The 16,521-nt window shown below is 48.6% G+C and overlaps 1 protein-coding gene across 3 annotated transcripts; it reads right to left on the reverse strand.

Moving 5' to 3' along the window:
* Window positions 1-55: 55 nt before the first annotated feature.
* Window positions 56-16,386, reverse strand: ZCCHC17 (zinc finger CCHC-type containing 17). Of its 3 annotated transcripts, none has more exons than XM_051637918.1 (8): window positions 16,221-16,386; window positions 16,012-16,111; window positions 15,131-15,188; window positions 13,986-14,086; window positions 12,024-12,115; window positions 11,198-11,298; window positions 9,584-9,735; window positions 56-823 (listed from the first exon to the last, which is right to left on the reverse strand). In XM_051637918.1, the coding sequence occupies exons 2-8, from the start codon at window positions 16,051-16,053 to the stop codon at window positions 647-649; spliced, it is 723 nt and encodes a 240-aa protein (XP_051493878.1). In that variant the 5' UTR covers window positions 16,054-16,111; window positions 16,221-16,386; the 3' UTR covers window positions 56-646. The 3 variants fall into 3 exon arrangements, with proteins under 3 accessions (XP_051493878.1, XP_051493876.1, XP_051493877.1); XM_051637916.1 differs by having other exon boundaries at window positions 56-826; XM_051637917.1 differs by having other exon boundaries at window positions 56-826; window positions 16,012-16,115.
* Window positions 16,387-16,521: the final 135 nt, after the last annotated feature.

The raw sequence follows: 16,521 nt of genomic DNA on the forward strand, positions 1-16,521 counted from the left end.
CTCTGCCCAAAATGAAGTGTGGAGCCTCCAAACCAAAAGACCCAGTACAAAGTACAACTGGAGATTGGAGAGATTTATTTTCCACCACTTACCAAAGCGGCAAACACACCACAGTTCATGTTTCCTTAAAATATCTCCATTCCCCCATTTGCTTCTTAACTCTGCAGACAAAATGAATGAGGCTGGGGGAGGGTTTGTACCAAAACCAAGCAGCTCCACAGCATTATGGGCTGGGAGGATGTAGCCCCATCACAGGGCCCAGCAACAACCAGCCCTGTCCCCAGTGTGGTGTAGGGGCAAGCAGGGAGAGCATGGCTGTGTGGCTCCACCTTCCACGGGCACCAGGATGGGAGCTGATGTGACACAGGCTGGGTGCCCAGCTGGGGGAGCCGAGGAGTGCTGGCAGCTCACCCACAGTGAGACATGAAGCTACAGGACAGGAGAGGTGCTGATGAAGGGGTGTAAAGAGCCAGTCTTGGCAGGTGTGCCCACTGGTGAGAGAAAATAAGGCCCTGCACCTGTGGTAACAGGACAACCCCTGTCAAAGGCAACATCACACACCAAGTGTTACTCTTAGGAGAATTCCTTGTCCCTGGAGCAAGGGGCATGCTGGGGACTCAAAACACCAGCACTCCTGCCTGCCTGCTCAGTCCCGGGGCTTCTTCTTGTGCTTCTTTTTCTTCTTCTTCTTCTGAGTCTTGCTGGGCTTCCCAGATTGCTTGGTCCTCTTGCTGGCTGGCTGAGCTCCATCGCTCTCCGAGTCCGAGCTGTCCGAGCCCGACTCCGAGGACTGCTTATTCTTGTGCTTCTTCTTCTTCTTCTTCTCCTAGTGAATGAAGGGAAAGGAATAAAGAACCTTGCATGTAGGAAAACTGCCCCTTGTGCTCACCAGGGTGGCAAGACACTTTCTGTACTGGTGTGACAGGGGTGAGCCTGCTTGGACACAGAAGGTGCATGGAGTTCTGCCCCACGAGGCAGGATTTCACCACTGCTGTTGGCCCACAGCTGCGCCGGGTACCGCAATGTGCATCTAAGCCTGAAAACTGTTAAGTCAGCTCAGAAGACAGCCTTTGCCACCACTCAACACTCAGAGCTTACCCCATTATTGAAGGCAGGTCTTTATCAACAGAGGCTGGCAAGATGAAGGCCTTTTTCCAACGCATCCCTGTGTCCCCACACCATCACCCCCCCCACAGACTGCCAGGAAATGAGCGCTGATGCGCTGCAGCGCAAATGACCACACACCCTTCTTCTTGCAGGGAAGCCAAATAAATGCCAGTCAGAGCTTCCTGCAGCCCTCCCTAGAGGGGAGCAGGATGAGGAAAGTGCCCTTTTGCAAGCAGCAACTCTTTGCACAATCCCCAAGCAGGCTGCACATCCTCCTGCTCTCCCCACTTCCCACAAGCAGAGCCCTAGGGCAGCACTCAGCTCCCCGGGCTGCTTCTGAGAAGCCCTGAAGTAACAGCCCTGCAGACCTGACATTTAGATGCAGAACAAGAACAGCTGGTGCTGGAGCAAAGCTCACAAGGAGCTCTGAAAAGGATCTGAACCCTGAGTCTTCAGGCATCTGACAGGAACTACCAGGTAGAGGCTGCCCTGGGATCAGCACCTCAGTCCACCTGGAACAGCAGCGGGCAGAGCATCCTCAGGCAGAGAAATCAGAGAATCACTGAATTGCTTGGGTTGGAAGGGAACTGAAAGATCAACTCGTTTCAAACCCCCCCTGCCATGGGCAGGGACACCTCCCACTAGACCAGGTCGCTCCAAGCCCCAGCTCCAGGGATGGGGCAGCCAAAGGTTCCCTGGGCAGCCTGGGCCAGTGTCTCAGCACTCTCAGCAGAGCACAGTAGAGCAATTTGTATACATTTAATTAGAAAGCAGTATGCAGGGGAGAGGATCTGACCTGCCTGCACTAGCAGTGCCTCAGCTGCCTGCCCTGCTCTGCCTGTTGCTTCACCCCTCTTCCAGCAAGAAGAAATGCCCACAAAAGCTCCCAGTGCCAACTGAGCCCTCCAAGCACCAGGAGTCAGGAAAGACCTGTGGGTGGGTGCTGGAGGCAGCCAGTGCTGAGCAGAGAAGTCCCAGTGACAGGGACACAAGGAGCTCAGAAGGCATCATCCAGCACAGTCACAAACCAGCAAACATCCAAATCTGATCCCAGCTCAACTCACATTTCTAGTTTCCTGAATACCCCCCAAATTATCACATTGACCAACTCTCAGAACAAGACAGAAGATATTGTTTCCAGGTGTATTTTAGGAAGACGCGTTAAAAAAAGAAATGACTGTCCTGCAAACGTGAGACATCTTCTCTAGTGCCCCTTCATTTGGGGAAGAAAAGCAGCATGCAAAGGCACATGGAAAATCAGGAGGTGACTGGTGACAGCCAACATGGGCAAACCATGCCTGACTAATTTGGTGGCCTTCTATGACAAGGCTTCAGAGATGGTGGATAGTGACAGAGCAACTGACGTCATCCACGTTTGTGCAAAGGATCTGACACTGTCCCACATGACATCCTGGTCTCCAAACTGACAAGACATAGATTTAATTACCCTTTATGTGTTTAATTACCCTTTCAGTGAAGAAGTTTCTCCTAATACCCAATCTAAACCTCCCCTGGTGCAACTTGAGGCCATTTCGTCTTGTTCTGTTGCTTGTTCCCTGGGAGCAGAGACTGACCCCCCCTGGCTCCAACCTCGTCTCAGGCAGTTGCAGAGCAAGAAGCTCTCCCCTCATCCTCCTTCTCTCCAGGCTGAACACTCACACTTCCTTCAGATGCTCCTCACAGGACTTGCACTCTATACCAGGAAAAGGACCCTTGCTAAGGCAGACAAGAAGCCACATTTGCCTCCACCCCCCACCTCTAACCAAAAGAGGTTCAAGACAGCTTGTTCAGAGGGTGGCCGTGCACAGGCCGTGGGGAGCAGCACAATGGGAGATGGACAGTGGTCAAGTGACAGTCCCAAACATCACACACAAACGTGTTTTACATTCCACTATGGAAGCGAATGTAATGGGAGAAGCCTGGAGCCTGCAGGCCAACAGCTCCACTTATTTTCTTGGGGTCATTTGGAACACTCTTGGCCAAGGCCACCCCTGGGCTTGCAGAGTTTCACTGCGAGACGTTTGCTGTAAGTCACCCCAGCCCTGGCAGGGCTGTTAGTGCCATGCAGCAGCAAGGCCAAGGGCAGGGTTGTGCCAGTCACAGGACTACAGGTCCTCAGGGAGGCCACCCTCCTTGGCCAGCTGCTGTGGACATCCACAACCACCCTAGAAGCTGAGCCAAGGGAGAGAAAACGAGCAGCTGAAAGGAACAGCCACACAGGAGATACCTGTGATTGGTGTCGACAAGTATTGTCAGCTGCTCCAACCCAACCAGGCACAGCACAGGGCTGGCCATGGGGGCTGAAGGGGAGAACCCAGCACTGATACTGGTGTTGTAGGTCCAGCCTAAGACACTCCCTCCCCACTCAGGCACCCACAGGTGCTGCCTCAGGCCTGGTACACACCCACCCCACCTAGGCGAAAAGGAACAACCCTGGCTGGAAACGGACTGGAAAGCATCCATGTGAGGAAAAGCCACGTCACAGAAGGAAGCCCTAGACATGGCTGCACGTGCATATTCACCCAGAAGACTCCAAGCTGAGAAACCAGCACTCATCTGTTGGAAACAAAAGCCAGAAGCAGCTGCTAAACAAAGCATGAAAAATTAGGCAAAGAAAAGGGGGGGAATTCCCTGCTGTAACTGAGTCCTAAATCCCAACTCCGCATCATGTGCTGTAGGCCTGTAGGTGCTCAGGTAGCTCACACCACGGCCTGTGAGCATCTCAAAGCCAAGTCCATGCTGGATCTAGGTATGGTTTAACAGCAAGGACATAGGGCTGTGATAGCCAGCCAGTGCCACCCATAATCTTCCCGTGAAGGGCAAATCACCTTCAAATTGCTTGGAGAAAAAGGAATGTCTTGAAGTGGGGAACACAGAGAAGGCTGGATCCCCCACTCCTCCCCAGGAGACATTTATTTCTTCCATTAGCTTCAGTCACTTCCAGACAAGTGCAGTTTCTGTATGGAGATTAATATATCGGCTTACGGGAAAGAAAAGCCCATCCTGCCTGCATTTCATGTGGAAACAACATCCTCCTGGAAGAGTGGGGACACAAAAGGTCCAGCTAAAGACAGCCATTTAGCATGGACTGTAGCACCAGATACCAGCTATCAATGAGGGACAACAAAGGAAGGGAGCTGGCAGCTGATTTAATGTGAAATGGAACCACTCTTTTAGAGGGGTGGAAGAGCAACGACAAAAGCAAGGTTTGGAGCTGAACATCAAGTGGAGAGTCCTCCAGGACTCCAGGGAAGACAGCAGAGGATTGAGTTCACCCCACATCAAGTCAACCCTTAGAAGTTATGCATTTTTTGTAGCTTCACAATTGCACTATGATCACCAATGTCACCCAAAATTTGACAGCCTAAATTCTCCTGTGGGACACCACCAGACCCACTACAAAGTCCCCTACACAAAGAGGAAGAGCAGAAGCAAATTGTAACAGTCTTTAGAAGAGGAGGATGATAAAGAGTTAAATCTTCTAGAGAAAGAGATGCAGCAAGGAGAATTTTCTCAAGCTTTTCCAGCCTGTGCACATGGTGAGAAAGTTTGATAAAACCTTAACAAGTAACAAAGTTTCATTCCAGAGCTTGGGAAACTTTCTCAGGCTGAAGACAGGACAGGATGTCACATCACTCCCTTCAGGATTACAGGGAAACAGAAGTACACACGTGGATATTGTGCTGGCTGGGAAAAAAAAACAACAAAGAACAACCCCCGCAAAACCCTCAGTCTCCCCTTTTTGGGGGCTTCTACCAGACAAACTGCTCTGACCAACACAGAAAAAGTGCTTCCAGTGCAGAACTGCAAGCACCACAGCACAGGCTGGACAGCAAACCCTGCAGAGAGGAAGGCAGCAGTGCCAGAGCTTGACACTTTCTGTAGCAGGAGGTGGTGCTGCTGTGAAACCAGGCTGCACCTCCTGCTACACCATGGATTCCTTGAAACTCCAACATCCCAGTTCCGGGAGACCAGGCTCCCAGTGGACTTCTAGGCTTAGCAGTGGACTCACTGCTGTGCAAGTGGGAGCATTTCTCTAGGTTACATATAGAGAGGGCAGTGCCAAAGCACAGGCTGGATTTCTGCCTCCAGTGATGACGGCAAAGCCCTGCCCTGAGCTTCCACTGCCTTCCAGGACCCAGAGGTGCTGATGGATGGAGCTCAGCTCAGCTCCCAGGCACACCCAGGCACTCCCCCCAAACTGTAAATACTGCCTTTGTGTCAACATTTTGAGTGGATTTTGCCCAAGCAGACTCACAGTGCAATGATGCAGAGGGCCAACAAGTATGAAGACCTGCAAGTTCCAGCTCCTTGCACCTCCTGTCCAATGTATGTAACCATCACAATTCTACCAAAAAGGAATCAATTTTCTTCAAAATCACTCAACTACAAAGCCCATGCTGGGAACTGACATGCAGAAGAGCCATAGGCTGAGCTGTAGCCTGATACCAACAGTTCTACAGCTCTAGGTACTGTGAAGAAGCTGGCACTAAGGGGGGTCCATGTCGGCACACAGACCAGTTGGGGCTGGAAGGAACATCTAAATCTTCTAGCTCAACCTCCTGCTAGAGCAGGATTGCCTGGAGCACATCCCACAGGGCTGCATCCAGCCAGGTTCTGAATACCTACAGAGAAGGGGACTCCACAGCCTCTCTGGGCAGCTCTTCTCAGTGCTTTGCTCCCCTCCCACTAAAGAAGTTTTATCTTCTGTTCAGGTGGAACTTCCTGCATTCCAGCCTGTGCCTGTTGCCCCTTGTCCTGTCCCTGGGCACTACTGAGCAGAGTCTGGCTCCATCCTCCCTGCACCCTTAGATACTTCCAGGCATGAAGAAGGTCTCCCCTCAGCCTTCTCTTCTCCAGGCTGAACAGCCCCAGCTCTCCCAGCCTTTCCTCATCAGGGAGATGCTCCAATCCCCCAGTCATCTTTGTTCCCCTCCACTGGACTCTCTCCAGCTGTTCCCTGTCTTCTGGGTCACAGCATTCCAGATGTGGCCTCACACCAGGCTCCTTCCTGTTCTTTGTAAGGAAGGTTGCTCTGGGCTAGGCTTTAGGAATGTTACAACAGTTCATTCCTTCTAAAGGTGTTTGATTTTGAGATAAGAAGGGAGTGTCCAGAACTCTCCAAGAACTTTACTTATTTGTCACCAGACATTTTTTGTGGAGTTAGGAGAGTTTATGTCTGTCCTTGTGAGAAAGTAGAATGGATTTTCAGATGTGTCTTTCTGCCTTTCCAGAGAGGTGCCAGCATACATTCTAGGGTTTTTAATTATTAGAAAGAAAAAAAAGTTAAATTCCACTGCCCAGTTTAATTCCAATCAAGATTCATTACATAAATCTAAAGGTATTATTGCATCCCTTGTTTGAAAACCAGTCAGAATTAATCCAAGGAGAAGAATCAGCCTGTGATTATTAAATAAACACAGACAAGTTCAGAAAAGCACAGAGAGAACAATTAGAGAAGAGCAGAGTGTGTGAAGAGCTGTGCCCTAACCTGATGTCATTTAAGAACTAGTAAAACAAGTATCAGCTACAAGTGAGGATGGACTAAGGCTTGATGAACTACAGGTCACAGACAAACAGGAATTGAGAAGGTGGGGTTTTTACATGAAGAGACACCATCTGCAAGCAGATTGCCTGGAAATCTTTCACATGGTGGGAAAAAAAGCAAAGTCTGCCAAAAAGCCATCACAGGTCACACATACCAGGCAATTCCAGTGACTGTCACGAAACTAGCCCAGGGGTAATGGAGTTAATCAATGGATCTGAGCAGGAGATGGAATGATTTTGTAGAACTTAAATTAAAGGGGTTACTCTGTGGGAACAGCAGATCTTTTCTTGAAAGACAGACAGGAGAGTAGATCAGAGGGGGGCTCCTGGACTTGAAGCCCCCATCTGACTGTTACTCCTGTAAATGCTGTGGGGCTCAGGTAGGAGGAAAGTGAAGGAACTGAGGAACCACTGGGAAAGCAAGTTCAGGAAAAAGGGGGTGAGGACCCCAGAATATCTCTGTAAGGAGAAGAGCAGCTGGAAACTGCAAGGAAGCATCAGCTCAAGGAAACAAAAAACACTGAACATGAACAACCAAAGATGTTAATACTGTTGCTGTGACACTGAACGGATGCCTGGTAGATAAGACAGCAGTTCCCCATCAACTCCTTCAAAAAGTAAGTTCTACATTTATGTTACAAACATAAGATGGGACAGGGTCAGCAAGGCAACTGGTACAAGGTAGATTGAGCTATTTCTTCTTTGTGCAAATCCCCCCGGGGCTCCAGGCAAGTAGGGAATCACATGGTGACACTCAGACAAGATCACAGCAGGCATCTGAGACAACAAGGGAGCTATTCATTTCCAGGATCCCACATCCCGCCTCCAGAAAGCTCAAAGTTTTATTTTCCAGCACTGGAAAACATCTGAAAACTTTTGATCTCCTCCTTGAAAAGGGAGGAAGATCAAAGGAACAAGAAAGATTTAAAGGAAGGCTGTTAACCCACAGACCAAAAAAAAAAAAAAAAAAAGAGTAACAAATTCAGGACAGTGACCCATATATCCTGGAGTCTCAGCAGGGCAAGACTCCACAGGGAGACCCCACCTGGAGGCTGGGCACTGACAGGATAATGAGTTATTTGTGCACCTTGTGTGATTTTTCCCCACAGCATTTAAATAACAGTTATATGAGACTTTACCAGCCAAACCATCACCACTGCTAGAGGGAATAGAGCCCAAAGCAGGAGAAGCCAGCCCTGCTGAGGTATCACCAATAGCTCTCACACTGCTCCATGGCAGGAGAGAAGCTCAATGTCTGGAGCTTGGAAAGGTTAGTGGCAGTTGGCCTGGGAGCTGTGAGACACCTCAGCTCAGGCACGTGCCTGTGAGAGCAGGACAGGCACAAGAGCCTCTGTGTTTTCCACCACAGGGTAACAACGCTGCACAGACCAGCCCAAGACATTCCTGAACAAGAGCCTACACAGACAGGGAGCAAAAAGCACATCCCAGGGTGGAACCAGGCAACAGGATCTACAGTCAAGAGAGATCCTGTTCCTGACACTGGATCTACTATCCAGAGCACTGCTGGGCAAACATCAACTGCAGATTGGATGTGGAATTAATACTAACCTCATTCTGTACTGACTGAAGGGCAAAAACACAATCATAGAATGGTTTGGATTGGAAGGAACCTTAAAAACCATCTAGATCCATCCCTCTGCATGGGCAGGGGCCACCAGCCCAAGTTGCTCCAAGCCCCATCCAACCTGCCCTTCAACACTGCCAGGGATGGGGCAGCCACAGCTTCCCTGGGCAACCTGGGCCAGGCTCTCACCACCCTCACACCCAAGAATTTCCTCTAATATCTCATCAAAATCTCCCCTCTGCCAGTTTTATTCCATTCCCCCTTGTCCTCTCACTCCTTGCCCTTGTCCCAAGTCCCTCCCCAGCTTTCCTGGAGCCTCTTCAGGCACTGGAAGGTGCTCTAAGGTCTACCCCAAGACAATCATCCCCAGCTACTCATATAAGTGTCCCAAAGTGCCAGAAGCCACAATACCAGCAAAAAACATGACTGGAAGCCACACTTCAGCCACCTCAACATGAGGAGAAACTTCTTTACTGTGTGACAGAGCCCTGGGACAGGCTGCCCAGAGAGGCTGTGGAATCTCCTTCTCTGGAGACTTTCAAGACTTGTCTGGGCATGTTCATGTGTGATCCTCCCTAGGTGTTCCTGCTGCAGCAGGGGTTGGGCTTCATGATCTTCAGAGGTGCCTTCCAACCCCCATAACTCTACAAAGTCTAGATCTAGAACACATGTATATGTATAAACAGACTGACCACCAAAAGCTGCTGGTTTCGATTCAGCAATCCCCTACCTTTTATAACAGCACACCTTGAAGCCAGAGTTCAAACACTTGACATGAAAGGTCTCTTATCTCTTGGCATTTTCACACAGAAAACAATTACTTTAGAGCCTGGAAAGGCAGTACTCTCCCTGTGCAAATACAGGCAGTGATTTTCCCCTGGCACGTGCAGATAAGCCTTGTTCCCAGAGTGCTGGCTGGGGCAGGACACCCGCTGAGCAGGGCAGCCAGGGGAGAGAAAGGTGTGAGAGCAAGAGCAGTGGGAAGGGAGGGAAACAGGGACACTGACAAGAACCACAGACATTCAGGAAAATGAAGCAGTTTCTATAGAGCCTCAAAAAGTCCAGAAAAGAAAAAAATATCAATCCTTTTCTCACTCCAAGAAATCCCTTTTGAAGAACGTGCATGACACCACTAAAGCACCTTAAAGGCAGTTTGATGAGAATAAGGGCAGAAAGTGTAAGAATTATTAAACAGTCTGCAGGGAGATTCATGTTTTGCTACAGAATCAGCACAAAAATGAGCCACTTGCTCACAACCACATTGCTGTAGCAAACCCCAGCTGTAACTACACAGAACAAGGGATCTAGTTCACTTTTCCAGGTCAGTAGTGAAGCACTTGGTACCTTCTTCCTTTTTTTTGAAGAATCATCATCAGCCACCCTGGTCTTTTTATCTCTTTCACATCCTGCTGCTGTCACCTCCTCTTCCTCCTCCTCTGGAATGAGGCTGTATTTGGTACCTCCAGGCTGCATGAAACACTCCTTGGCAAAATGACCTGTAAAACAGTGTTTGATGGAGCAACCCACCTCTGTTTTTTTTTTAAACTGCATTTCAGACACCTGAAGTGCCACCCATAATCTTGTCATTACTAGTCACAGTAAAATAAACCTAAACTGCATGTTTTTTGTCCTAGCATTTGAGCTTGTTTCACATGCCCTGATTAAACAGGGAGCAAACACAACCCAGGGCATTTTGGAAAGATCAGTCAGGCAAAAACTAAGAGACTCTTGTCTGAAAAGGAAAATTGGAAGAAACGTGGCTGCACAAGGTCTTGAACAGCATGGAAAAGTGTATGGGCAAAGGGACTAAACTGGTGTAACAGGCACACAGTAAACAAGACCAATGGCACAAATATAGAGGAAATCAGCTCCTCTGGTTCTACCCTTTCTAGTCTGGAGACATTGAGGTTGACCCACCAACAGTTGTAGTGGAGACTGTGACAGACAACATCTGCCTGCCTGTTAGGAGTAGGTATCATCATTGAACAGCAGACTGGAAATATGGACAATCCAGTTCAGTTTGGAGGTTTTTTTAAATGCTATTTAAAAGGTAGTTATCTATCACTACAGAGAACAATGCTCATTATTAACTTTCTCCAGAACACCATGAATTCCAATTCAGTATTTACTCTACAGCTAAATAACATAAGACAAGCAGGGTGCAGCAAAAGCTCCATGTACAGAAGAATTACTTTATGCCTCAGCAATTTGCAAAAGCTCCTAAAAAGGCATCACATAAGCCAACATCCTGCTGCTTAACCATTCTATGATTCCACTGGTGGTTCTACAGAATGATCTGAGCTGGTGAAGAAATATTTTTATTTTTTAAAATGCAACATGGGAATGAGCCCTTGGCTGTGAGACACAGTAACACAAACACTGCAAGAAGGGAAACTGCACTGACCCTCAGGAGGAAGGTTCTTTACAGGAATCACAAAATAATTGAATGGTTTGGGTGGGAAGGGACCTTAGACACCATCCACTCCCAACCCTCTGCCATGGGCAGGGACACCTCCCACCAGACCAGGTTGCTCCAAGCCCCATCCAACCTGCCCTTCAACACTGCCAGGGATGGGACAGCCACAGTTTCTCTGGACAACCTTTTTCAGTGTCTCACCACCCTCACACTAAAGACTTTCCTCTAATATCTCATCTATACCTCCCCTCTTCAAGTTTTAATCCATCCTCTCTTGTCCTCTCACTATGAACCCTTGGATAAAGTCCCTCCCAAGCTGCCTTGTAGGCCCCCTAAAGGATGAGATTTAATAAACAAATATCTATAAAAGGAGTTCAGTTGAGTCTTTCCTTTTCTCCACTATGTAGTTCTCCTCTAAGACACGGGGAAGACACTCAGTCCTTATACAGCAAGACACCACCATGAGACCGATGTCAACCCAATCCTACCTACAGGTTAGTGCCTGGTTTGGCTACAGAGGAAGGCAATGCTGGAGGACACACCTTTGCACCCACATTTCTTGCACACAGTGTTCAGGACAGCTTCAAGAGTGATCTTCTGACTTGTGTAGTCTCTGAAGGTGCGTTTCTTCCTCTCATCCTGGCTGGAAAGAGAAGGACAGTTCCATTTTCAAACCCCTCTCCTCTTTAACCCTGTATAGGACATGATCTTAACACAACTTTTTAATGTTGCTCTAAAAGCACCACTTGGCTAAACCCAGGAACAGAGCTGACCACCCTCCAGTGGGAGGTGTCCCTGCCCATGCAGGGGGGTTGGATCTTGATGATCTTTAAGGTCCCTTCCAACCCAAACCCAAACCATTCTATGATTTTATGATAGATGCCCACAAAGCAGAAAAATAAAATTATTTTATTTCACCTGCAAGAGACCCTGCCACAAAAAAAAAAAACAAACCACAACAGGTAGACAAATTAAAAAAGGTAGACAAAGAAGCTCTGAAACATCTGAGAAGTTAAGATTTGATTTTGTAGTATGTGAAAGTGAGACAAATCCCAGCTGGAAGAAACAATCCTCCCAGCACAAGCATATGGCCATCATAAAGCAGGAATGAAAATCCTGCTGTGCTGTGAAGGGCTGGAACTCCCCACAGCCCCCAAGAGCTCCCACCTGCCTCGTGGCCACACACCCAGGAATGACCTGCCAGCCCTCCAGCCATCACTGGGGGGCTCAGGAAAAGCCCCCCATCACCCTCCAAAGGAAGGAGAGTGAGAGAATAAGTATGGCAGGACAGGCAGGAGTGTAGGGCAGGGAAAGGCAGCAGCAGCTACCTGTCTGATCCCTTATGTTCTGCTCAGTAGATTTACCTACTCAAGGGAAACATTGTTTGGATCGAGGTCTTTTCCTGTGCCTTGGTTAACAACCTTCATGGAGAGGGAAAGCTTCAGTTTGTCATCTTTCACCTGGAGGAGAAAGACAGGGAGCAAGGAGTAAATGGCAATGCTGTTCATGAACATACTGTGTCTAGAAAAGGAAGGAAACTTCTGGTTAGCAAAGAGAAGTGTCAGAAAGGCCTCTGTGACAGTGCTTTTGCTTCGTTAGTTTGTAGCTGCTGCATTTAGAGCACTCCAGCTAATAAAGCCACTTAAAAAAACTGTCCAACAGCTATCAAAGTAATAAAACAAACTCAAATCATAGAAAGGTTTGGGTTGGAAGGGCCCTTAAAGATCATCTAGTTCCAACCCCTGCATGGGCAGGGACATCATCCACTAGACCAGGTTACTCCAAGCCCCATCAAACCTGCCCTTCAACACTGCCAGGGATGGGGCAGCCACAGCTTCCCTGGGCAACCTGGGCCAGGGTCTCACCACCCTCATAGTAAAGAATTTCCTCCTAATATCTAATCTAAATCTCCCCTCTTCAAGTTCTAAACCATTGCCCCTGGTCCTCTCATGCCACAGGTCTGTTCAGATTAACATTCTGCTTTGATACAACCAGACCCCAGAGCTGTAGGAGGAAGGGCAGGTTTGGAAGCTTTGCTGTAGATCTCAAATCACTCACCCCCTGGACTGGCACTCTGCCCAATTTGCACCCTGAAAAATAGAACTGTGTAACCTTTCAGTCTCCTCAGGAGACTAAAAATGTTTCAAGTGTTTCTGTGAGGGGCTTACTCTTTTTCTGAGACCTGTTAAGTCCTCGATTGCCACATTATCCCTTTAGAAGCAAGAGCAAAAGTAGTATTTTGGGGTGGTTTTTTTCAAGCTTTTCTTACAACTTCTTCCATTTCCACCAAGGCTGCTGTTAAAGGTGTTTCTGGTTTGTCTGGTCATGCCATCCATGCAGTTATTTGCAGACAATCTAATCATAGAATCTTCCACTGTCCACATCTTCCCTCACCCCTACAGCAAAGACACCAGGAACCCAACAATTGTGTTCCAGATCAAGAAAACTGTGGCTTAAAAACAGATTTATACACACAAAATTGAAAAAAAGACACATCACAAATGGCTAAAAGGCATCTGTAGAGTCTTTCACACACATTTTCTATATTGTGTAATTAAGCTTCTCACCCCTTTCCCTTTATCCCCCACCAAATCAAGTCCTTGTTTTGTACATCAACTCAATTATCTTTTTCCAAAGAAATAAAATGTAAAGCATTTATGGCCAAATCCTGTGCAACAAAATGGTTTTGCCTTGATCCCAACAAAATACAGCCAGCTTGCTTTTCTTCCATGGCTCACCAGAGCAAAAGTCTTTTAGGTTTTTTTTAAAATCTTTAAACACAGATGATGTGTCCCATCTGCTGCAGAAGGAAAAGCAACATAGATAGTGGGAAAAAAATAATGTATAAAGCTCTTACTACAAAACAAAAAAACAAACAGCCTCTTTGTTTTCTCTCAGGCATAATTTACTGACATCTTCTGGAGAGAAAGAAACATTTCAGCTTCTCCCAAGAAGGCACTTGCTGTCTCTCAAAAGAGTTCCTGGACTGTGTTTGTGTGGTCTCTTATTGTGGGATCCCCTCAGGTTGCTCATGAAGCCACCCAAGCAGCCAGTGAAGGCCATGCAGGCTGCAAGGGGTGGGCTGGGGGAGAAAGAGAAGCATTTTGTTGGTTTGAAGCCAAAAGCCTTCCTGAAGTTCCTTTTCCTCAACTGCGAGTCACAGAGGCTCAGTGCCCAGAGTCACAGCCACAAGAATTCACCTGTTGGAAAAAGGGAGCCCAACCAGCCCAAGAGTGTGACAGAAACACACAAGCCTCTGGGGACAGAAGTTCTCAGGTTTTGCAGTTTATTTTATCTACATGGCACTAAAGGAGGAAAAATTACCATTACCTCTTTCCCAATGAGCTTCACCCACACTTTGTCTCCAACGTCCACGATCTCTGAGGGTTTGTCCACGTGGCAGGAGGACATGTGAGTCCTGTGGACAAGGCCTGGTTGTGGGGTTGGATCAGAAGAAAGGGGGGGAAAAAAACACACACAAAAAAGTCACTTTTACATCACAGTTTTGTCTCTGGAATGATGGGGTCCAAAGTGTGGTGGATGCAAGAACATCCTGGGGAGGCACAGGAGGAAAATCTTTTTGGACTGTTAATACATCAAAGAGTCAGTGTTTATTTCATCTTTAACTGATCCTTTTTAATTTCTGGTTTTGAGTCTGTTTTACAGTGTCCAGAATTAGGTCAGTAGCCCCCATGGGTCATATATAAATATACATATACATACACTGGGTATGTGGGCTCCAAATTATTTTTAATTGAGAGGGCTAATTGATTTTAACTGGCCATGAACAGGTTTGGAGATGCAGGTGAGAATCAATCAGTTGCATCAATGAAAGCTCATCAAGAGCAGCTCCAAATTCACTCAAATTAATTGCAGAAAGTCTCTCTAGTTTGTCTAATACCTTAAAATTATTCCCTAAAATCCAATACCTGAAAGGAGCCTACAAGGAGGCTGGGGAAGAGCTGTTCACAAGGGGATGTAATGACAGGACAAAGGGTGATGGTTTTAAGTGGAAAAGGGTGGATTTAGGTTGGCCACCTGGAAAAAGCTCTTTAATATGAGGGTGGTGGATCACTGGAAGGGGTTGCCTAGAGAGGTGGGGGAGGCCCCATCCCTGGAGACATTCAAAGTCAGGCTTGATGGGGCTCTGAGCAATCTGTTCTAGTGTGAGATGACCCTGCTTATTGTAGGGGGGTTGCACTAGGGGACCTTTAGAGGTCCCTTCCAACTCAAGACGTTCTATGATTCTAAAATGTCCTGAAATTATCAAAAAGCCCCAAGTGCCTGTGGGAGTCATGCAAACACACCATCTTTTCATAAAGACTTGGTGAAAATCTCCACTTCTTCCTTATTTAGAAACAAAACTACACTTGTCCTGAGAGTTCAGAGCTGGTAAACCTTGAACTCCAAGGACAACTTCTTGGTTCCAACACACCAGCAAAGAACTAGCTCTGAACAAAACCACGGAGACAAACCTTGTTTCCTGCAGCCTGGAATTTTTATAAATGCCCCATATTCGGTCACTGTAGCAACCTGTGAAGAAAATCAAGACAAAAACCTAAGGCAAAACCCTTCAGAAATGACCTGTTTGTGAAGCACAGGTTAGAACATGCACAGAAGCCTACAGGGTTTTCCTGCTTTCCTTCAGTTTCAGATTTCCAGGCAGGCTTGACAATGCAAAGTTGGATCACCCTGGAGCAGGAGTGGTCAGGCAACCAAGTCCTGCTGTTCAGATCATGATCTTATATTTGTGTATGTGGATATAAATATGTCTACATGAATATATACATGACAACCTTCACCCTAAGGGCTGTCAGGCCCTGGCCCAGGCTGCCCAGGGCAGGGGGGGAGACCCCATCCCTGGAGGGGTTTCAAAACCATGTAGATGTGGTGCTGAGGGACATGGCTTAAGCATTGGACTTGGTAGAGTTGGGTTAATGGTTGATAGGGTTAGATTATGGTTGGACTCGACGATCTGAACAGTCTTTTCCAACCAGAAAGATTCTGTGATTCTATGTGCTTCTCCCATGGGAAGTCTATGAGGGATTTCCAAGCCCTGTAGATGTGGTGCTGAGGGACACGGGTTAGTGGTGGCCTTGGCAGCGCTGGGGGAACAGTTGGACTTGATGGTCCTGAAGGTCTTTTCCAACTAGAACAATTCTGTGATTCTGTTCTACGCGTCTAGAAACACAGGCACGGGTTTGTGGAACAGAACCACCAGGTACCCAAAAGGCCACTGAACTAAACAGCACCTCAACCAACAAACCACAGAACCGAAGCGGCCCCCTCTCCCTCCCTCCCTCCCTCCCTCCCTCCCCAAGCCGTGAAGCCCCCCCGGGCCCCGCAGCCCTCACACCTCTCCCTGGAAGATGGCATAGAGCTCGGGCAGCGGCTCCATGGCGGGGCCGGGATGAAGTCACCGCCGGCTGCTGCGCGATCCCGTCCCGCGTTGGGGGCTGCCTCGAAAAGAAACAAAACCGCCTCAGGCACGGAGCGGCCGGGGCAGCCGCCCCCGGGGCAGCCAGGCCCGGCCTGCCCGGCCCGCGACGGGAGGGAGGAACTTACGGGGTTGGAGGGTCCGGGCTGGGCCGGGACCGGGATCAGGGGGCAGGGACGGGCCCCGGAGCAGGGATGGGCCACGGGGAACGGACCGACCGCGGAGCAGGGAGCGGTGCAGGCCCAGCCCCCGCCGCCATCACCCGCCGCCCTCAGCCGCCATTTCCCTCCCTCCACACCCCCTTCAGAACCCGCTCCACCAATCGCCGCGCGCGCTGCTGGCGGGCGGGCAGCCGCCGACCAATCAGCGTTCCCCGTCTTAGGCGGCGCCTCCCTTCGGCAGCCCGCCGGCGCAAGGGGGGGGGGGGAG

This window comes from Apus apus, chromosome 21 (assembly GCF_020740795.1).
Source record: "Apus apus isolate bApuApu2 chromosome 21, bApuApu2.pri.cur, whole genome shotgun sequence".
In the NCBI taxonomy this organism is placed as follows: Eukaryota; Metazoa; Chordata; class Aves; order Apodiformes; family Apodidae; genus Apus; species Apus apus.

What these genes read in the sequence shown, in the direction of transcription:
- ZCCHC17 (XM_051637916.1), bottom strand. Translation starts at nt 16,053, where the DNA reads ATGGAGCCGCTGCCCGAGCTCTATGCCATCTTCCAGGGAGAG. An exon ending in TGAAGCTCATTGGGAAAGAG is followed by an intron (nt 12,116 to 13,985) that starts GTAATGGTAATT and finishes TTTCTCCTCCAG; the next exon opens with GTGAAAGATGACAAACTGAA. An exon ending in CTTCAAAAAAAAGGAAGAAG is followed by an intron (nt 827 to 9,583) that starts GTACCAAGTGCT and finishes TTCATTCACTAG; the next exon opens with GAGAAGAAGAAGAAGAAGAA.